The 20,522-nt window shown below is 37.2% G+C and overlaps 1 protein-coding gene across 3 annotated transcripts in view; it reads left to right on the forward strand.

The window, feature by feature from the left end:
* Positions 1–20,522, forward strand: part of BOC (BOC cell adhesion associated, oncogene regulated) — a 76,134-nt gene that overhangs the window by 43,612 nt on the left and 12,000 nt on the right. For 2 of the 3 annotated variants that reach the window (XM_039327376.1, XM_039327377.1), the window contains exons 2-9: positions 514–694; positions 1,519–1,797; positions 10,655–10,801; positions 11,964–12,107; positions 14,303–14,596; positions 15,719–15,991; positions 16,560–16,858; positions 20,288–20,447. In XM_039327376.1, coding sequence (XP_039183310.1) covers positions 610–694; positions 1,519–1,797; positions 10,655–10,801; positions 11,964–12,107; positions 14,303–14,596; positions 15,719–15,991; positions 16,560–16,858; positions 20,288–20,447 — 1,681 coding nt within the window. In that variant the 5' untranslated portion in view covers positions 514–609. The remainder of the gene's footprint in view (positions 1–513; positions 695–1,518; positions 1,798–10,654; positions 10,802–11,963; positions 12,108–14,302; positions 14,597–15,718; positions 15,992–16,559; positions 16,859–20,287; positions 20,448–20,522) is intronic. The other variant, XM_039327378.1, reaches the window with a different exon arrangement.

Genomic DNA, 20,522 nt, shown 5'->3' on the forward strand with positions numbered 1-20,522 from the left:
ATTTTACACAAGTATGTAAGCAATGGAGTTTATTTATGATGTGATGCATGTTTTGTCATTTTGTCAGCTTCATGCTGTCCTTGGTTGGGACCAATTCCTTTTAAAATTTTAATCAATGACTTCAATCAGATATATGCAGTTGTTTATACTGAAATGGAAAAGGTACAAAAATAAAATTTGACTTATGTGTAATTACTATCTATCTATCTATCTATCTATCTATCTATCTATCTATCTATCTATCTATCTACACAGAGAGAGAGGTGTGTATACACACAGAGAGAGAGGTGTGTATACACACACATATTGTATACATAATGATTGGATTATTTGGATATTGATTCTATCATTATTAACTATTGTTTTCTTCCATTGTATTCCAAATCATATTTCAAATTGGCAGTGCATTTGGAAGGACTCTGGAAGATCACATACAATTTGTCATCAACAATACAATTCTCCTACATTTTATTTAATATATTGTTTTATTTTATCTCTTCCTTTGTTATTCAGGTTGATCCATGAAGTTGAATTTCTGTTATTAAGTGCTCTGTGATAGCTTATGGGAACTCCGGTTGGTATTTTTTGGTCCATATTCCTCTGCATGGGATGACAATGATACCAGAGGGGAAAAGACTAATTACTGTTATTGTGTGTTTGTTTTTGACATCTGCTAACTGCATTACGAATTTGGGTGAGTGATTGTTTCCTCTACTTTTTATCTATGCAGCTGGTGCATTTTCATGTCCTTGATTTTATTTGCAATTTTTAAAGAATCATAGTTTTATGTTTTGATATTTATGAGTTTCTACCATGGCTTAGTCTTTTCCTTAGTTATAGTTTTTATGAACTTCCAGTAAGTTGACTACTATGCCTACATATGATTAATTTGTTTATATTCAGTAATCACTGAATGAGCTCCTGAGTGAGCAACCAAACACATTTATCTAATTCAAAAGTACTATTAATCTGATTGTTAAATGGGATGACAAAATAACAAGAGATTATTGTCTGCTTATAACTTTTCTGGGGCATATGAATATCATTATTTAAAAACAGAATACTAGACCAAGGTTTTGGTATAATACATATTTACTTTTATAACCTCTGTTACTCCAGGTTTGCTTAATTTAACATGGAAGCAAATGTGATTATTGTGGAGCAACATGTTTTCTCCCTTCCCAAAGATTTAGAGCGGACACGCATGCAAAGTTGATTGGCTAAGGACAGGGCGAGACACCAAATGATGGAGCAGGAGATAGCTGAACATGCCATTATTCACTTGCAGAGACATTCAGCATCACAGTCTTATTTAGCTTAAGATCATATATATCTGAAAGTTTAGTATTTCAGTAGATACCTTCACATTTTCTTGCCAAGAAATAAGTAGCTCTTGAATACCATAAAGCCTTAAACTTATAACTTATTGCATAAGGAGTCAAATAGCTAAATATTTAAAGTGGAAGTAGCTGATCTTCCACGAGGATTTATGAAGACTTTGCCTGTCTTCCTTTGCAGGTGATTCTCTTCATGTCTCTGTCCAACCTAATTCTATTGTCCAAAAGCATGGTGGCTTGGTGACTCTGGGATGTGTAGTTGAGCCTTTGGGAATAAATGTTACTTGGAGACTGAATGGAAAGGAGCTGCTTCAATCAGATGATGTTCTAGGAATCCATATTGATCAAAGATTGCTCACCATTGCTGCCTTAAACAATCACACAGTGGGTCGATACCAGTGCATAGCCAGCATGTCTGAAGGTGTTGTTGCCAGTGTTCCTGCCACGGTAACATTAGCCAGTAAGTAGCTTTGGTTTTGTTTTTTTCTCTCTCAAACTATATCATTTTGAACATAGTTACATTGTTCAAGTTAGATGAAATAGGCATGTCTTGTACAGAGAGGAGGCATTTAAATTTTGTCCTTCGGCTGGATTGATATCCATGTTAGAATGTGGCCTTTGTCAAAAGATGCTTATCAGTTTGGCCACAATGATCATTTTAGTGTAAACAGCAATATAACAATAATAATGTTAATCTGTAGGAGGATGGATTCAGGTTAAATATTAGGGAGGGGGGGATCTTCCTAACCTGGCAGTTCCTATACTGAGCATGGTGTTGGATTTGATAGCCTAAATGGGCTCTTCCAATTTTAAGATTTACCTGTGATGAAAAAGGCATAATAAAGTTTAGCTCATATCAACACTTCCAAATTAGGATGTGCCTCCTATTTAGTAAATTATGTACAATCAAATTGGGTTATGGACATTGTTCAAAGGTCAAGAATTCTGAGGAACAGACCTGTAGGGTAAATGCTATTATCTGCATTAGTGAGTTTACAACTCTTCACGTAGTCTCTTTAGGGTAACAGAAGAAAAAAATGGGAGTACAGAAAGAAAATTTGTTTTAAAAAGTTTGAAGGAGATATGTTTGTAAAATGGGGCCTGGTTTTGTTGCACTGCCAAAAAAATATTGGCTTGCTATCAAAATATTAATCAGAAATGAAATGTTTAGGCTGGACTGGGATAGAAAAAGAGAAACACAATAAGAGTGAAAGAGCAACTATAAAGCTCTGTGGGAGAGGCCCACTATTGGACTGAAGCCTTTGGGGGATTTGGACTGAGCTCTGCAGCCAGATTAAGTTTCGGAAGACATGGTTTCCATTTAAGAGAAATGTAGAAAGTGCTGCTTGCTCTGCCTCTTAATACAGTTGTTTTGCTTGTGGGATTCCCTAGTGGTCACTTTAAAAAAAAATTGGAAAAATAGTAATTGATTAGCTTACCTAGTTATGGCTTTTATTCCCTTCTATTTGTGGAGCTCCTCTGAGATACTTGTAACAGGAGTTTTTCTTTTCTACAAAAAAAGTCATATTTATCCAAAATATTGAAAAGTATTTCATTCATGAATCTGGAGTAGACATACTGCAATTAACCCATTAACCCATTAAACATTGCCAGATCTGGTATCAAAGACAGTTATGTATTTCATGGCACTCATTCATTCTAATTAAATTGTGTGCACCTCTCAATGCCTGTCTTTTAAAGGTGCTCCAGTAGGATAATGAGGAAAGCTGCAAATGGTGCTATTGACATCTTTGAAATGAAAAAGAAATTCTTCCTTGCTCTCACTATATACCTAAATTATTTACTTGCAGCCAGTCAATGCCCAGCACAATGGAACCATCTAAAGAAGCTGTAATATAGGCAAGAATTTTGTGTGATCATTTATTGTGAGTTTCAGAGATGTTGTATGTTGCAAAAAAGAGAGACTATCTTGGTGCATTTGCCTGAAAATAATTTCCACAAGCATTGGTTTCTCTAATTACTATGTAGGCAGTTTAAACAATTGCACTTTGTCTTGTCTATGAAATTGGCATGCACCCAAATCTACAAGAGCTGAGACTGGTCTCTGAAAACCAGAAATTGAATTAAGAGTAACAAAGATAATAAAATATACCTGCCTGATGTCGGTTAATTGTCTGAGCACACTTTTGCTGAGGTCTTGGGAGGGAGCTGTGAAGTTTCCCAAAGGTAGACTTCGAAGTTATTTGGGCACTTGCTTGTTATGTAGCCTGAAGGTCCACACATACGGCAATTTGTAGTTCTCAGAGGTCTGAATTTCAGTGGTGCAACTCTTATCTAAGTGCCCTGGGGCGCCACAGTAGAAAATGAACTTAGTTCTCTTCTCTGATGTTGACAGGAATCTTATTCTGCTCCTATTTGCTTGGGTTCTCTGATGCGGTCATTTAAAGAGGCTTTGTGGGTAGCAGGGGTGGCCTTAACTTTTCCAATTGTCCACTGATCAACATATAATATTGGAAAAGTTCTTCCAAATGTTCTGATATGCCTTGTTTCATTAATTCATCTCTCAGTTCAACAGCAAAGGCTCAAAACTGGTCAGTCACAGCAAGATCCCACATCTCTGGCATACAATTGAAAATCCAGTATGTATTAACAAATATCTTTGGCTCTTTGTTTCAGCTTTCCAAATTTCTCAGTTTGCCATTGCTCTCCTAATCATATCCCAAAATACAGTTTTGCATGAAATTATTATAATAATCCAATAACTAACTGATCATTGCCCTCAGTGAGCAGCACATTTGCCTGCCCCTTCTCTCATGAAACTCAGAACAAGTCATGCTGGAGCAATCTCCAAGAAATTATGCTAGCTGATTTAAATATTTCTTTAAAAAATATACGAAGTTTCTTCAGTAATATTCCTTTTTCTCAAGATGAATTTTATTATCTTTGGTTAACTAGCATAAGACTAGTTAGAACTTTGTAGTTCAAACTACATAGAATTTTGGGTAACTAGTGTAAACTCCATTTTAAATATTTGTTGAAAGCTATTGCATCTCAAAACTCCCTGAAATTAAGACAAGTTCAGGCAAGATATATATGGGAAACCTTCAGTGAATTCAATAAATATATAATTGACATATTTATCAATGCCCTTAAAACAGGCCAGTTCCAGTGTAAGTAAGAAGAGCTGATTCTGAAGACAGTATATACCACTTTGATTCATGCCAAGGGGACATTCCACTGTATTGGTATGGTTTGAAAACATTGGCAACCGTCTTAAAATATTGATAAAATATTTCAGTTGTAATTACCTATCATCTCCTGTCATTATTTCTGTGCACAGTTATAACAGGATAGTGCAGTTCTACATCCTGATGCTCAGATTCAAAAGAATCCCCTGAAAGCAATATTCAATTCATTTTATTTTCTTTCACAAATTACCAATGAGCAGTGACCCCTACTCAAGATATCCTTGGGGATCTATGTGTATTTGCAGCTGTCTTTTCAATGACCACAGAATGCCTCATTCTTCACTTTGTTTCTGCAGGGGCCTCTAATCTAATCAGTCCCTGATGCAGGTTTGGCTCCATATTGAAAAGCCATTTTCATACCTAAAATTGCTCTAAATATAATTATAATGAGAGATGAAAATTAAAAAAAAGGTATGTTATTCTTATCAAGTACCGTATATGCCGGCGTACAAGGCGACCCGGCGTATAAGACGACCTGGCGTATAAGACGACCCCTGTCTTTATTGCCGAGCCGCATTCCTAGAACGTCATCTTATACGCCGGAAACTACCAGTATTTCCGGCGTATAAGACGACTCGGCGTATAAGACGACCCCCATCTTTGGCGCCGATATTAGCGCTCGTGGAAGTCGCCTTATACGCCAGCATATACGGTAGATGCTTTGATAAATCGAATATTTCCAGTGCAGAATAAAGAAGTACATATGCAAGATGAAGAAATATATATGAAATAATTGTGGTTATATAAGTTTTTTTAACTTGGTATATAAGTGTGAATACAAGAAAAATGATGTACTCTGATAAAATTCAGTTTTGAGACGACTCTTCAGCAAAACAGGACAAAAATATCAATGGAAATCTAAAAGAAATATGCAAATATTAGATTGGCTTCAATCATAGTATTTTTATGGTATATCAAGATAATGGTCACCTACAATTCTTATATTCAGAGACTGGTCTTTGTGTCACCTCAGCTAGTCTACAAAAGTTATAGAATCAAAAGTATTGTACAAGAACTCTTAGGCCAAAACAGCAGTGGAAGGTTTAGAAAGATGTAATAGGAAGCTTCAAGCTTCCTCTTTCAATAGTATCATGATTTCTTACAGGTATATATCCTATGCTTAAAGGCCATTTCAGCCAGAGATTTACATATGTGAATACCATCAAAAATTAAGACAAATTATTTTTATTTCTTTATTTATTAAATTTATATGCTGCCCATCTCACTATTAAGTAACTCTTGATAGTGTTTAAAGTTTAATGGAAGCAATGCAGAAAGTCCCCTATACTGCTTAAATGCTGTTTAGATGGTGGTTATAGTAGAATGTCTTATATCCTGCACTTCAAATTTTTCTCATTTATCATTCTTGTTAACTTTATTGTACAAAATGACCTTTTATATTGTGATATATTTAAAAATCTGGTGACTTTATAGTGCATTTTAAAAACAGTTCACTCAATCTAGTTCATTAGTCTTATAAAATGGCTGTCATTAGAAAATTTCCTATTCACAAAAAGCTGCCATGATAGACAAAGTCACAAAATTTATCAGAAGAAAAGTGGACAAGATTGCTAGCTGTCACCCAGTTTTTCTCCTCGGAATGATCTCTATTATCCACACTGCTAAAAACACTTCTGAACAAACAATTGAGCTGCAGTGCTCATTATTTGTATTTTTAAAAGTGACAGTTGAGCTTTGTTAAAGCTCAGAACAATCCCTTTAACTAAACATTATCTTAGAGGCTGATACTTGGCAGCACTGCATATTTCTTTTTTAATTAAAAAAGGCTTTTTAGAATAAACAAAGACTAAAGTTGAGGGCATTAGTGCATACTATATTGTGGATTCTTGTTTGGGCTCTGTGTAATATTGTAGTATTTCATTGGGTCATTCTAAATGTTCTTTGCCTGAAACAGGTGAAGGCATCTATTAGCAAGTGACATTTCTTATTAACAGATAGTAGAAATTGCAGGCAGGTACATCATCTACCATTCAAGTTTCACATGTGTGGTGGAAAACTGGGTTCTGTTAAAAAAAAAGTTTTTTCTAGTTCAGCATGGGTTTACATTTTACTTTTGAAGATATAGCTGAAAGTTAGCAGAACAGGTAAATCAGACTGCATATCTAGGATTCTATCAAGTTTTGGACACCACATGTTAACTGGAACAGGATTAAAGAAGGGCAGTGAGGATAACCAGCGGATTATAAGCTAAGTCATATGAGAAAATATCGAAGAAACAGAAACATTTTGTTCTGAGAAGACTGAAAGCCAGGGTGGCCACAAGATGCCAAAGGAGAGCAAATAACAATATATCTGTGATGAGGTCATGAATAAAATAGGTAATCACAGTGTTCATGTGTTTGTTACAGATGTTGCTAAGGAGAGGGATATGATACATACTTCAGATACCTGAAATGATGTGATGTATATTTTCCCTGATCCCAGAAGTCAGATCACAAAATAATGAATTTCAGTTATAGGAAGGCTGATTTCAATTAAGTGATGAGAAACATTTCCAAATAATGAACAACATCAAATTGTAGAACCAATTACCCAAATAAGTAGTAGGTTTGATTTTACTGAAGGTGTGCAGGTAATCGCTAGACAGCTATCTGTTGTGAATGTTTTAATTTGGATTCCTGCATGGGGCAAGAGCTTGGACTCAATTGGTTCTTTCCACTTCTGTAATTTAAAGGCTTCTTCATGTGCTGCTTCTTCTTGAAAAGAACTTTACCTTTAAAATTATTAATCTGTGATTGTTTCCAGATGGTATTCTTTGGGACAGAAATTATGTGAATATTCCCTTATCTCCTCTAGGGTCTTTTTGTATGCTTAGTTGTGGTTAGCTAGATCAGAGGTCCCCAACCTATGGGCCATGCCCACTACTGGGCTGCGGCCTCTTGACCGCTAGGCCATGTGAGTAGCTGGGCAGTGCACATGAGTGTGCCCGTGCTCAGCCCCCTGATGCCATCGTTGCAAGTGTGTGGGCAGTGGCAGCGCCACTAGTATTGCGCAGATGGCAGTGCCACAAGTGGCAGATGGCCCACGGCATGATCCTTGCGTAGGGTAGTGGTGCAATCCTCATGCCAGGGGCGGCATTGCTGCAGGCTGCGGTACGAGCCTCGGGCGGGGGCGGCATCGCTGCAGGCCACAATGTGAGCCATGGCCAGGGCGGCGGTGCAAGGCTCGTGCCGGGGCAGCAGCATTGCAAGCTGCGGCACAAACCTCAGGCAGGGGCGGCGGTGCGAGTCTTGCACTGGGGGCAGCATTGCTGCGGGCTGCAGTGCAATCCTTGTGCTGGTGGTAGCATCGCCACAAGTCTGGAGGCGGTGGTGCCACAAGCCGCACGCAGGCGCCGCCGTTGCTGAGAGCCTCGTGTGCATGCTTGCAGCCCCATTTAGGTGGTGTGCATGCTTGCAGCCTGTTTGTATGTGCGCAGACACATGTGGCCACATTCATGTTTGCACATGCGCGTGTAAGGTGCCTGCCCCTCCCTCTCCCACCAGGTCACCAAAACAAAAAGGTTGGAGACTCCTTAGCTAGATATCTTCCTATGGACCCTTGCAATCTTCAAAAAAATCTCTATTGTACTAATGAGCTATTTGGAGGGGGAAAGGAGAACAAAGACATCATTACCTTCCAGGAGCTATTTTACACTTTTAAATTATTTTATTATTGTGAAACTATTATTTTCTCTTTCTAAACCCACAGCTGTCTTCTAATTGGAAAAATGTAATTTTTCTTCTGTATAGAAAGTTTTCAAATTGTATTGCAAAACTCTGGAATTGTTCTCTTTTCTCATGGAATGAAATACTTAAAAAGAAAACAAATTGGTTTTTTTTCTTACTTTTTTGCCAGTAATTCTGAAGCCTTCACAATAGTTGTAGGGTTCAACTATTGCTGTGATGAATTTGGACCACCAGGATGGGCTTTTTTTTTTTATTCCAGCTCACATGTTGTTGATCGGAGAAATGTGTGCTGTGAGCAGCCAAGCTCTATCTTTACTTTTTTACTATCTACTCTTATCCTTTAAAATTTTATGGCATGAAAAGAGGGAAATGAGAGAACAATTCCAGCACCCTTCTCTTCCGAAACATAATTTTCACATTAGGAGGAATGGAACCTTTTGTAGAGATCTTGCAAGAGAAGAATTAACTTTAATCTGTCTGCAGTATCCCATGGAAACAGCTCTCCCTCATAAATTTGAATTTAAAGGATTAATTATTTTAACTGAAGTTTACCTGTAACATCTTCTTTTGTTTTGCATTTATTAATTATTTTCAGTTGTATAATGCCAAGACATTCTTAAAGTATTAAACATGTTTGCTGCAAATCATTTTTATGTCTTTGTTAAGGCTTTCCCCTCCCTCTTTCCTTGAATCCAGGCACTAGCACTGAAATAGTCTCCTGACAGCTAATACGTTTTGCATTTTGGAAGGCTTTTTGCTACACTGCCAAGGGAGCTGTTTTTTATTTTAAAATGTTTTTGAAGCAATCTTGCTTTAATTAGCCTGTTTGAGAAATTTCATGTCACTTTTCCATGAGCGTGGGTGGGAGAACCTTGGAGCCAGATCTGTCTTTTACTGTTGGAGAGCTGATATAAATCCCAGAGAATGAAAACAAATTTTTCCATTCTCCCATTCTGCCAATAGAGACTTGGCTATAATTCCTGCTTTGCAGTCTCTTCTGGTTTCTGCTGTCCAAACTCGCTAAATACTTGCCTTGAGCTAGTCCAACTTGCGATAGTAACACCTTATTATTTTTCTAAGGCATATTAAGGGAGTATAACTCAGTGTTATAAAATTTCCAGGCAAATGGGCCAGGTTCTCCAGCTACAAAAACAAGGAGAAATTATGGATTTTAAAATTGTTTAATTTTGGGAAGGAATTTTTTGATTCCAGAATATGTCACGGAGATAAGAAGTTGTGATTTAGAAATGGTAACTTAAATAAAATTGGGTGAATTTTATTTTCACAGTGATAAAGTAAGCAAACAACTAGTACGATGTTTCTTTTCAGTGTAACTAATATTGAAATATAAAGTGTCTCACTCAGGCTTTGAAGTGAGTAATCCTATGATTTCAATTTAGAACGTGGAGAAACAGTCAAGTTCTGTTTATAGCATGTTTCTCAAACTTTTTGAACTGAGATTCTCCTCTCCTAAATATATAACTAGCATATGGCAACTTTCAACAGAAAAATTATCATTTAATCTTCAAATTAATGTTCAGTATGCATAAACCCTACAGCTGCAGGCAAAGATCTGGGAAGTTATGTAGAACTGAAACATTCCAAACAGACTTCAGATGGCCAGTACAAGAAATAGTTGGCCCTCACATAGGAATAGCATTTGTTTTTAAGCTTTTGGTTTTATTAATATTTAGTTAAGTGTTGTTACCAGACATAACCAATGTGGGCTAGTGAGATGGTTAAGATCCTACTGACCTACTGCATTGGAGCATATAGTCACTGCTGTCATGATTTATAACACAGGTTTGTCTTTATCTTCAAACATTTCAGGTGCCAGATTTTATGAAACATCTTACCCTAAGTGCAAAACCTTCTATTTTCAATATTTGAAGCTTTATGTCTACAAAGATAAACATAAAGCTTTTGATTTGAAGCTTTAGCTCAAAATGCTTTAAAATATATGAAATATCCTATTTTGCACACACAAAAAATTTCATTTCACCAAATTATATGCCTGGAACATTTCAAAATGCTTTGTATATTCTATTTTATCAATCCTTAGAAAAAGAAAGCGTTCTACTAAAGTTTTCTAAATTAAAAAATGCACCAGTCAAGGTCATTAAGGCATGTTGTTGTTGTTAATTGCGAAGTCGTGTCCGACCCACATTAAGGCATAATAACTACTTAATATATATCACTGCATTTTGCTGTCTCCAAAAATATGTAATATATAATGTAATGTTGTGATGAATATAATTTTAGGTGTTTTTTAGAAAATTGGTTCCAAATGGAAGTCTTTAAGTTGAAGTGAATTTGCCTTTTAAAGAATGGCCCAGTGCAATAATAACCATACTATTCATTTGTCCTACTTTTAGAACTCCTTGTTGTTTCTTCTAAAATTTTACTGTAATTTTAATAGATCTCAAAGACTTTAAATATGATGGTCAGCATGTAATAGAAGTTGATGAGGGAAATACAGCTGTGATTGCTTGTGACCTTCCTGAAAGCCATCCAAAAGCCCAGGTTCGCTACAGTGTGAAGCAAGAATGGTTGGAGGCCTCTAGAGGTGAGCTATGACTGATGATGGAAGAAGAAGCAACTGAATTAATCATGCATATTTTATCCTACTTCAGCCCTGGCAACTTGCAGATAAGTGGATTTCAGTCTTCAAAATTCTAATCTAAGCAGTGATATGCTGGCTATGGAATTCTGGAAGTCTATGCATTTGAAGGCATCCAAATTAGGGAAGATAGTTTTTTTTCTTCTAACCAATTTCAACATCTCTATGTTTTCTTGTTTATCTTTGCAGTTGTTCTTTGGTTTAAAAAGATACTCTAGGTATTATATACAAGACTCCATGGTATATGCACATTTTTGTCTATTATCCAGTAGAAATTTCATAATTGTATTATTATCTTCTATCACATTCACATGATGTTAAACATAGTCTGTAAAAAGTAGGCTTGACTGCCAGAAAATTTTAGGAACAAGTGGATCATACTATGTCTGATGTCAAGGGAAGGTATAAGGAATCTTAGAGACGTTAAATGCTGATTGTTTATTGAATCATTTTGAAGCCAAGCTTTGCTTCATTCCACCAATCCACAACAGATATATCAGGTAACAGGATGGAATATTTTGGTTTGAAATAAATGTATATGAAAATATTGAAGTTGGGAATTTGACAGCTATTCCAATTGCTTCTTGGCTGAACTGCACGAATATATACAGACAGGCAGATGCAAGGGCTGGTAGAAGATCAATTTAATTCCAATTAAAAATGTATTTAGTACCCTGTTTTTCAAAAAAAGGTCACAAAATATCTTAAATTTGCAAGTAGTTGTACATTATATGTACATTAGATAAACCTCAATTTTATGGAGTTCAAGACTTTAGGAAGTTTCTGTGCATTTCCCCCCTTTTTCTTTTCCTTTTAGTTGACTTTGAGGCAAAAGTTATACACTACCACAATAGTGTGAGAACTGTTCCACTATGGTTCATTTTAATTTGAGATAGACTGCAGTGTTCCAGTTCTAAGCCATATTTTTCCATTTCTTGTTTTCTGAGATTTTCAAGTTAATAGATAATTCAAACAACTTAAATTTTGCTGCAAATTGCAGCAAACTCAGCCAAAAGATTTCATTTTCTATCCGTACCATGGTAGAAATAGAAGTAGAAATGCTTCTTTCTTCAGAAAATGGTTCTGAATGATATCTTTATCTTAATAGACAACTACTTGATCATGCCATCTGGGAATCTTCAGATAGTCAATGCCAGCCAGGATGATGAAGGAACTTACAAATGTGCAGCCTACAACCCTGTCACCCAGGAAGTAAAAACATCTGTGTCTAGTGAGAAACTCCGTGTGAGACGTAAGACTTATTTCTGAATATTTGGCTTCCTTGGCTCAAAACTGTTGAATGATGGAATCTCTATTCCAGTGGTTCTCAACCTTTTTAATGCCGTGACCCCCAACCGGTCGTAAGTCGAGGACTACCCAACTGGTTGTAAGTCGAGGACTTTCCCTGCCCAGGAGCATCGCACATGCATGGTGCCGCCCCCTGCGCCGGCCGAGGCGTAGCTGGCAAGTGGCAGAGACGGCGCAGGCCAACCACCGGCTGGGCCACCAGCTGGCCCAGCCCAAGGGAGGTAAAGCACCCGCCGGGCCCCATGCCCACCAGCAACCCTCCCTGCGCCCGCCGGCCTCCCACCTCCCACCCCTGGCCCTCTTTTACTTACATTTTTAGTAGTTGCTCAGCAGGGAGGGGTGGAAACTTCAAGACAGCTCGCCTTCGCTGCAGACAACTTGCAGCACCGTTTGCAGAATGGGACTTTTGGCGGGCTCAGCAGGGCAGAGACAGCCTGGACAATTCCTATTGGCTTTTGAAAGCCAATAGAATTAGACTCTATTCAAGAGAGTCTATTCTATTGACTTTCAAAAGCCAATAGAATAAAAGGGAGTAGCACAGCTAAGGAAAAGGGGAAAAAAATGGTGGACTGCGTTGTTTGGCGACCCCCGTGAAATGGTTGTTCAACCCCAAATGGTGTCCCGACCCACAGGTTGAGAACCACTGCTCTAGTCTGTAGAGCTTCCGGTAACATTCAGGGTAGGCTGTCTTGCTTTGTGCACCTTCTTTTTTTTATCTCATATTCACATGTTTTTTGTGTGAGTCTATTGCATTTAGTATGACTGTTTCTAAAGATTGCATTTTATTTTTGTAAATATTTCTCTGAGTTACAGTCATTTCTCTCCCTTTTTGTTGTTTCTTGTAGTATCACATGTTGTCTCAAGAGACCTCTTACGTTTTACAAACCCTTCCTGCTTTTTACTGTGCATGGTCAAAATGCTGGATTGTCCTTGTCCTTGTCCTTGTCCTTAGGAAAAAGAAACTATAAAGATGCTTCTGCAATTTTTAGCAAATATTCCTAGTCTAGTCATTGCCAGAAAAAGTAACTAACAGAAGCTGTCCTATCTTCTAAATCGTTTGCTTGCAGAAGTAAAACTAGATAAAGAGAACCCAGTTAAACAAATGAGTCAAAACATAACTTGTTCATTTTGAGGAAAATGATCCCAAACTATATCTTTGTGTGTGGCAGAAGTATGTGAACCTCTAGGACTATCAGTTCATTTGAAGGGAAAATTAGAGCCAGATGTTTCAAACAATGGGATGATAATACGGTGTGAATGTGGAAGTCCTGCCTTATTTAAATAACAGAACTCTAAATATTCACTATCGAAGTCTGATCTTCACAACACAGGTATGTTGGAAGTGTGGTGTGGCTTCAGCAAAGGAGATTTCGGAGGACATATAATAAGCAGTTGTTGATGTGCACTATGTTGGAAAAGGTTATAAAATTATTTGAACTCCACCAATCCACTCTTAGGCATATTGTGTACAAATGGAGGCAATTCAGCATAATTGTTACCCTTCCAGGAGTTCACCAACCACACCAAGAGTAAGGCACTAGGTTTCATCTAGGCAAGATGCTAGGTTTCAAACCACCAGGATAATGTCTAAAGAAATAAAGAGCTCTCTTGTGTTCATGTGTTCGGTCTCCCCCATCAGGAGAACAATGAACAAGAATGGTATGCATGGTAGGGCTGCAAGGAGAAAACTTATTCTTCAAAAAGAACATAGTTGTCTGTCTATAGTTTGCATAGTTTGTTCTGTGGATGGAGGAGACAAAATATATTTTTTTGTCTCAATTAAATCAAAACCATTGTTTGGCAAAAGGCAAATAATCTGTGAAGCATGGTGGCAGCAGTATCATGTTTGGGCCTGCTTTGCTGCCTCTGGGTCAGGAAGACTTGCCATCAGTGACAGAACTATGAATTCTGAATTGTACCTACCAATTGTAAAGGAAAATGTCAGGTTAGAGGTTGACTCTTTTTGATAACTTGCAGAAAAAATACAAGTTTTAGATCTTTAGTGATAAAAGTTTTAAAGAGAAAGATGCTGAAACTTTATAATTTTGTTTAGTATGTTTTAACGGGCAACCATTTATTTTGGCCAGTCTTGTTTTATAATTACTTTGCTTTGCTTTATCTGATTTCTTTTTGTATTAGGCTCAACAGCTGAGGCTGCCCGCATAATTTATCCCACAGAGGCCCAGACCATCATAATCACCAAGGGGCAAAGCCTCATCCTTGAATGTGTGGCTAGTGGGATTCCACCTCCACGTGTTACTTGGACTAAGGACGGCTCTAGTATCTCTGGCTACAATAAAACTAGGTTCCTTCTCAGCAATCTTCTGATAGACGCAATCAGTGAGGAAGACTCAGGGACATACAGCTGTAGGGCTGACAATGGAGGGAGGAAAGCTGCAGCAAGTGTCATTCTCTACAATGTTCAAGTATTTGGTGCGGAGAGTTGTAACTTTTCTATTTTTGTTCTATTAATGGATTAATATTTCAGACAAAAGCTCTTCATTTATAGTGCATTAATTTGGATTTCTGTGCAGAGCAGAGCATTGGACAGAATATCCTCTCCAAAATCTGAGATTCTGGCCTTGAATAGGCAGAATTCAACTTTATTGGTCACTAATTATAGTGATCAATTTCTAGTTCTAATTTCTCAGTTGTTGGCTGGAGGGGATTAAAGTGGGAAGGAAGTGTTTCTCTGGCATCTCTCCTTCATTCCCTTGATTTCCTAATATAAAGCCATCCCTATTTCTTGAGAAGCACTAACTTGTAAAATCCACAAATATGCAAATATAGGCTTAACTATGTGGGCTGTTGTCTGAAATCACTTTTTATTACTGAATAAATGTAATAGATCTAATACAATTTAAGCCAGCGTTTCTCAACGTTTGTGTGACGGCGACCCCGTCACACAAACGTGCTGCGCATGCGCAGCGTGCACATGCGCCGCCGCCCCCATGCGCGGCGCACGTGCGCGGCGGCGCCCCCTGAGGGGGAAAAATGGCGGATCGCCTTGTTTGGCGACCCCCGTAAAATGGTCGATCAACCCCAAATGGGGTCGTGACCCATAGGTTGAGAACCGCTGATTTAAGCAATCATGGCAGATAAACAGTACCATGTCTATTAAAAAAATATAGCTATCCAACCATAAATACTCTTGTACTTAATTAAAATTCTGGATCAAAACTAGACATATGTGCTAGACATATCTGAACACTTTTCGAAGCTGTGTACCTGAATACATTTCACAGCTTCTCTCACTATTGAGCATTAGAGACTACTGCAAACTAGATAGATAGATAGACAGATATATTTTATATGTGTGTATGTATAGATATGTGTGTATACATATATGCATATATACATACTAGGTCCTTCTATTATAAACACAGGATTATGATGACAACTATAAGTAAAGGTAAAACTATTTCTCTTTGTGTACAATTTTCCCAGCATCATAGCCACAAACTTCACAGAGATTACAGAGATGTCTGTTTCAGAGATAGCCATTCTTTCACCATTCTCCAAGTGACTGGCAGTATAATTGTATCTCCTTTTCAGAACCTCCAGAGGTTAGTATGGAACTATCCCAGGAGATCATCACTTGGGGACAAAGTGCAAAGTTTACCTGCAGAGTTCGAGGGAATCCACAGCCTTCAGTGGTCTGGTTGCGCAATGCAATTCCCCTCTTTTCCAGCCATCGAATGCAACTCTCTCGTAAGGCTCTTCGTCTTTCTAGTGTAGGGCCTGAGGATGAAGGAATATACCAGTGCATGGCAGAAAATGAAGTTGGTAGTGCACAAGCTATGATACAGTTGAGAGTTTCCCAACCAGGTAAGTCTTTAGTGAAGTTAAGGTAACAGAATAATCATCATTGAGATCTGTCTCTCCTTGTAAGACTAAGGGAGGACATAATAGTTTTCCAATACTTGGCCTGTCATAGGGAAGATAGTGCGGTTTGGGGAAGGACAAAAGGGAAGGACAAAAGCCAGTGGGTAGAAATTTTCCAGAGAGAGTTCCAAAATAGAAAGACTGTCGGTGCTGTTAGAGAGTAAAACAGCCTGTATCTTGGAGTTGTGGGTCCTCCATCAATGGGAATTTTTCAAACAAAGATTTGACCATTTGTCTAGGACAATATGAAACCTCCAATTTCCCTTTCCGTCCTTTAATTCTTTGTTTTTTCAGTGTTAAGCTCCTTACTGTTTCCATTCTTGATTTTGATCAATACCAAATTAAGGAGAAATATTCTAATGCCTGCTGAAGATTCATGTGACATTGAAGTTTCATTCTTCTTGATTGTTGGGACTGATAAGATGTCCATTGTAAAAATTTTGTTGGATTTGCTAAAATGTCTGTTTTCCAAGTGCTAAACATGGCCATTGTCTTCCCTCTTCTATTCCAGAAATAAGTCAGATGTCACAACAGGGACCTGTTGGAGATTCAGCACAATCTGCCACCTCATCTACCAGGTTTACCAATAGTGAAAAAATGCTAAAAGAAAAAGCTGTTCTTTTGAAATCAAAACCTACAGTACCAACAGCATCTGTCCAGTGTACCTCAAAAGAACTGGTTTCTCCAGCTGAGGCCCCAGTCATACTTAGCTCTCCTCGAACTACTAAAACTGATGGCTATGAATTGTTGTGGCGACCACGGCATGATAACAAAACACCTATCCTCTACTATATTGTAAAGTATCGCAAGGTTTGCATACTCCAATTATTATTTTTTGTTATATGTATTAACAGCTATATCAATTCATACTTTCCATGGAAAGTGCCATATATTTTATATTTTTTTGCCTGCTTATATAGAATCAGCCTTTTCTTCTTTTTATAATGGACATAATTCTTGTCCTGTGCACTAGCGCTAAAGGTTGTGGACAGGAGTAGTAACATTGTCAATATTAACATAGGGAAACACCATGGGGATAGTTTACAATTATGGAAATGAAGATGGAAATTAGCAGAGAAGAAATCTGAAGTGGTGGAAAGAGGCTGTTGATGAACAAGATAAATATCTACACTCGTAGTTACCAACTCTGAGCATGTATATGTTTTAGCTGTGGTATTTACGTTTCTTTTTATTTGTCATATCATTATTCTAACTCCTAATTAACACTTTATTTCTTAACAAAAAGAGATAAAATGAGAATTACTACTGGAATTTTTTGGAGCAAAACATTTAAAATTAATACATTGCTTTTACATTGTATTTATTCTTCTCAGGGAGGCAGACTGCAGGCCTCAACCACACACCAAGGAGTAATTTGCGTTCATTCTTTGCTTACAGTTTGTTATTTCTTTCTTGTTCTGCTGATTGGAGCAGTGTTTTCAAGAGCTTCTTTAGGAATTCTTAGGTCAGAAGAAGTCACTGCTGGCCTTTATACTTAGCAGTAATATGATTTTAGTACAGGATAAAATTTTGATTGGAAATATTTTTATAGTAAAGGCCTTTTTACACGGAGTGAGAGAGTTCTTCCTTTTAACTCCCACCACTTATTTGACTGGGAATATGATGCCTTGAAGTAAGATTTTCATGTAACAGAGAAACTGGTTATAGCAACTCTGTAATTGTCATGACTTCTTCAGAGCTCCTGTCTTCACTTGAAACAGGGTTTGGTATCACAGTTTAGGGAGAATCCAATAATGCTATCAAAATAATATGGACTGCTTTGTCATCATTTAATGAATGATCACATTGTAAAGCTTGTGTAGCTTGGTATGCAAAATGAATACTTTTAGACATTGATTTATATCAAAACAGCTTGAACTCCCATTTATATGTGTTCACAACACACATTTTTTACTAAAATGTAGATGCCATGAACAGAGTCTTTCCATGTTTCCTTTTTCTCCACAAATATAACAGTATTTTTTAAACAATTAGCGCTTGGATTTTATATATTCTATTTAAGTTCATGGGGAATACATCATGCACAATTTGGCATAAATTTTCAAGTTTAGTATCCTGAATTTTAAAATATAGTTTATATAGCAAACAATTACATTAATTAAATGTAATTTTATATGTGTTTAGTTTTTATTACAAATGTGACCATAGTTGCTGAGCTTCAAATAATTTAATATCACTAATTTTTTTTCCACACTATCAGAAGCAAACAGCCCAAATTAAAGCAGAAGTCCATAAAATTAATGTAGGACAAATAAATATGGTGTATTATAAGCTGTCAGTGATCTACAAAAATGAGAAAAAAAAGAAGTCAGTATTAATTTGTGCTATGTGAAATTTCTAAATGTGTTTAAACTTTCTGAGCTCTTTTTTGTTATATAGCCTTCATACACAAAAAGGAGAGATGCAAATAAAGAGAACAAACATAAAGAATACAGGTAGTCCTCACTTAGTGACTGCAACTGAACTGGCAACTCAGTCATCAAGTGAAGCAGTTGCTAAGTGAAAAAATCACATATCTGTGACGGTGCTTGCAATTTTACTCCAGCTTTCCTTTGCTTAACAGCATTGGAAGGATAGTTTTGGTCTTCCTGGGTAAACCAAACAGGAAACACAACTACATGAGCTCCATCTACTTTATTGTAAGGTTTACATCAACCGAATCTTGCAAGGCTGAAAGTACAAAGATGCTTTTTCAAAAGGCAACTGGGTTTTCTTTGTGTTGCTTGAAGACGTTTTGCTTCCTCATCCAAGAAGCTTCTTCAGTTCTGACAGTTCTGAGTCCAGTTTTGAAAAAGCATCCATGACCTGGATGAATGAGAATCTCCATAAACATCTGAAAGAATAAACTATCCGCCTCCACCTTTTAACTATTAGACCAATTAGGACAGTTGCCAAGTTTCTTTCTTAGACATTAAACAATTGTGGGTTCCTGCCTCTCTTGTCTGATAGTTTCCTAGGCAACATCTCCTCTCTTCTTTCCTCAAGATTATCCATGATTTCCATTACAAATACGCCCCAAATAGCCAGGTGAATCCAAACAACAGATAAGGTTTCTGGAGCTCAGTTCATGAGGACACTGGTTAAAAGAGCAAATCTTACAGCCCTTTTCCCCACTCCCCTGCCCTTTGTAAATGCGCATCATCCCAGTGCTAGGATAATTAGCAAGAATGGAATTAATGTTTGTATTAGGGAGGAAGGGGTTACAAGACAGTCAGCAGGCACACAATGGGAAATACACATAGAAAGGAATGTGTTAGTGCTGGCTGTTTGCCTAGTGCACTCCTGCTTAGGAAGCAAAAAAAGCCTCCAGTGTGAAATTGATTAGGATCTTGTCATTGTTAGGCAACAGCTGCAAGTCAACTGGCAGATTCTAATCAACTAATTACGGTCCCAGAGCTGAGCTTGTTAACTTGTGCACTTTTTAGGGATGTGCTATGCGGAGAAGAAAAATACCTCAGGAATAGATGACTTATTTAGGCAATCCCTGCACTGTGAGGAGAAAAAAAATGGGTCAGGCTAATAAGTGCTAACTAACTGTAATGGCAAATGTGACTGAGAGAGAGAGACATTGTAAAGGTTATAAATAGAGGTATTAGTCACAAAGTTACTTTTTTGTCACTGTTGTAACTGTGAATTGTCACCGTCCAAAGCAGTCGTAAATGAAGACCATCTGTACTAAAATGTATATAAAAATTCAGTTTTTTAAACGTGGCCTTACACCTTGAACACGGTATAATATTGATACCAACATTACTATTAACAACATTAATGTACATTATATATTGTGATAACATTTTAATATTATTACTAATGTTAATTACAATTAGTTTCTGCTTCTCCTGATCTATTTCTCTACTGATATTTTATTTTTTATGAACATGGACTTGCAAATATTGAGATTTGTCTGCATTAAGTTAAGCTTCTTCAACTTTTCAGATATCAATTTAAACTTTGTTAATATTAATTTGGTGTTCCCCAACTTGGTGCCCTCCAAATATGTAAAGCCCATAATTGCTAGATAGTCAAATATTGGAAAAGGTGCTATATATTCTGTTGTGCACCCCCTGAGATACTTGTTCATAAGATATGTGGCTATGCAATTTAATTTAATAAATAAATATATAAATCCATCTTCAGACACAATCTTTTTATAACCTTTATCTGCCATGAAACTTGTCATATTTTCTTATTATTGTGATCATCTTTTTTTTTAAATAGGTAATGAATTTTTCAGATAACTGGATAATCCGAGATGTCCCTGCCAACCAGTATCATTTGAGTGTAACAAAATTGGATCCAGGAAGTTTATATGAAGTGGAGATGGCTGCTTATAATTGTGCTGGAGAGGGCCAGACAGCTATGGTGACCTTCAGAACTGGTAAAGAATAACTGTCTTTTAGAATGCAGTTGTTATAAAGTAATTGATTTCTCTTGATACTAAGGGGATCTTTTC

This window comes from Crotalus tigris, unplaced genomic scaffold (assembly GCF_016545835.1).
Source record: "Crotalus tigris isolate CLP2741 ecotype Arizona unplaced genomic scaffold, ASM1654583v1 scf7180000024359.8030256, whole genome shotgun sequence".
NCBI lineage: Eukaryota > Metazoa > Chordata > Lepidosauria > Squamata > Viperidae > Crotalus > Crotalus tigris.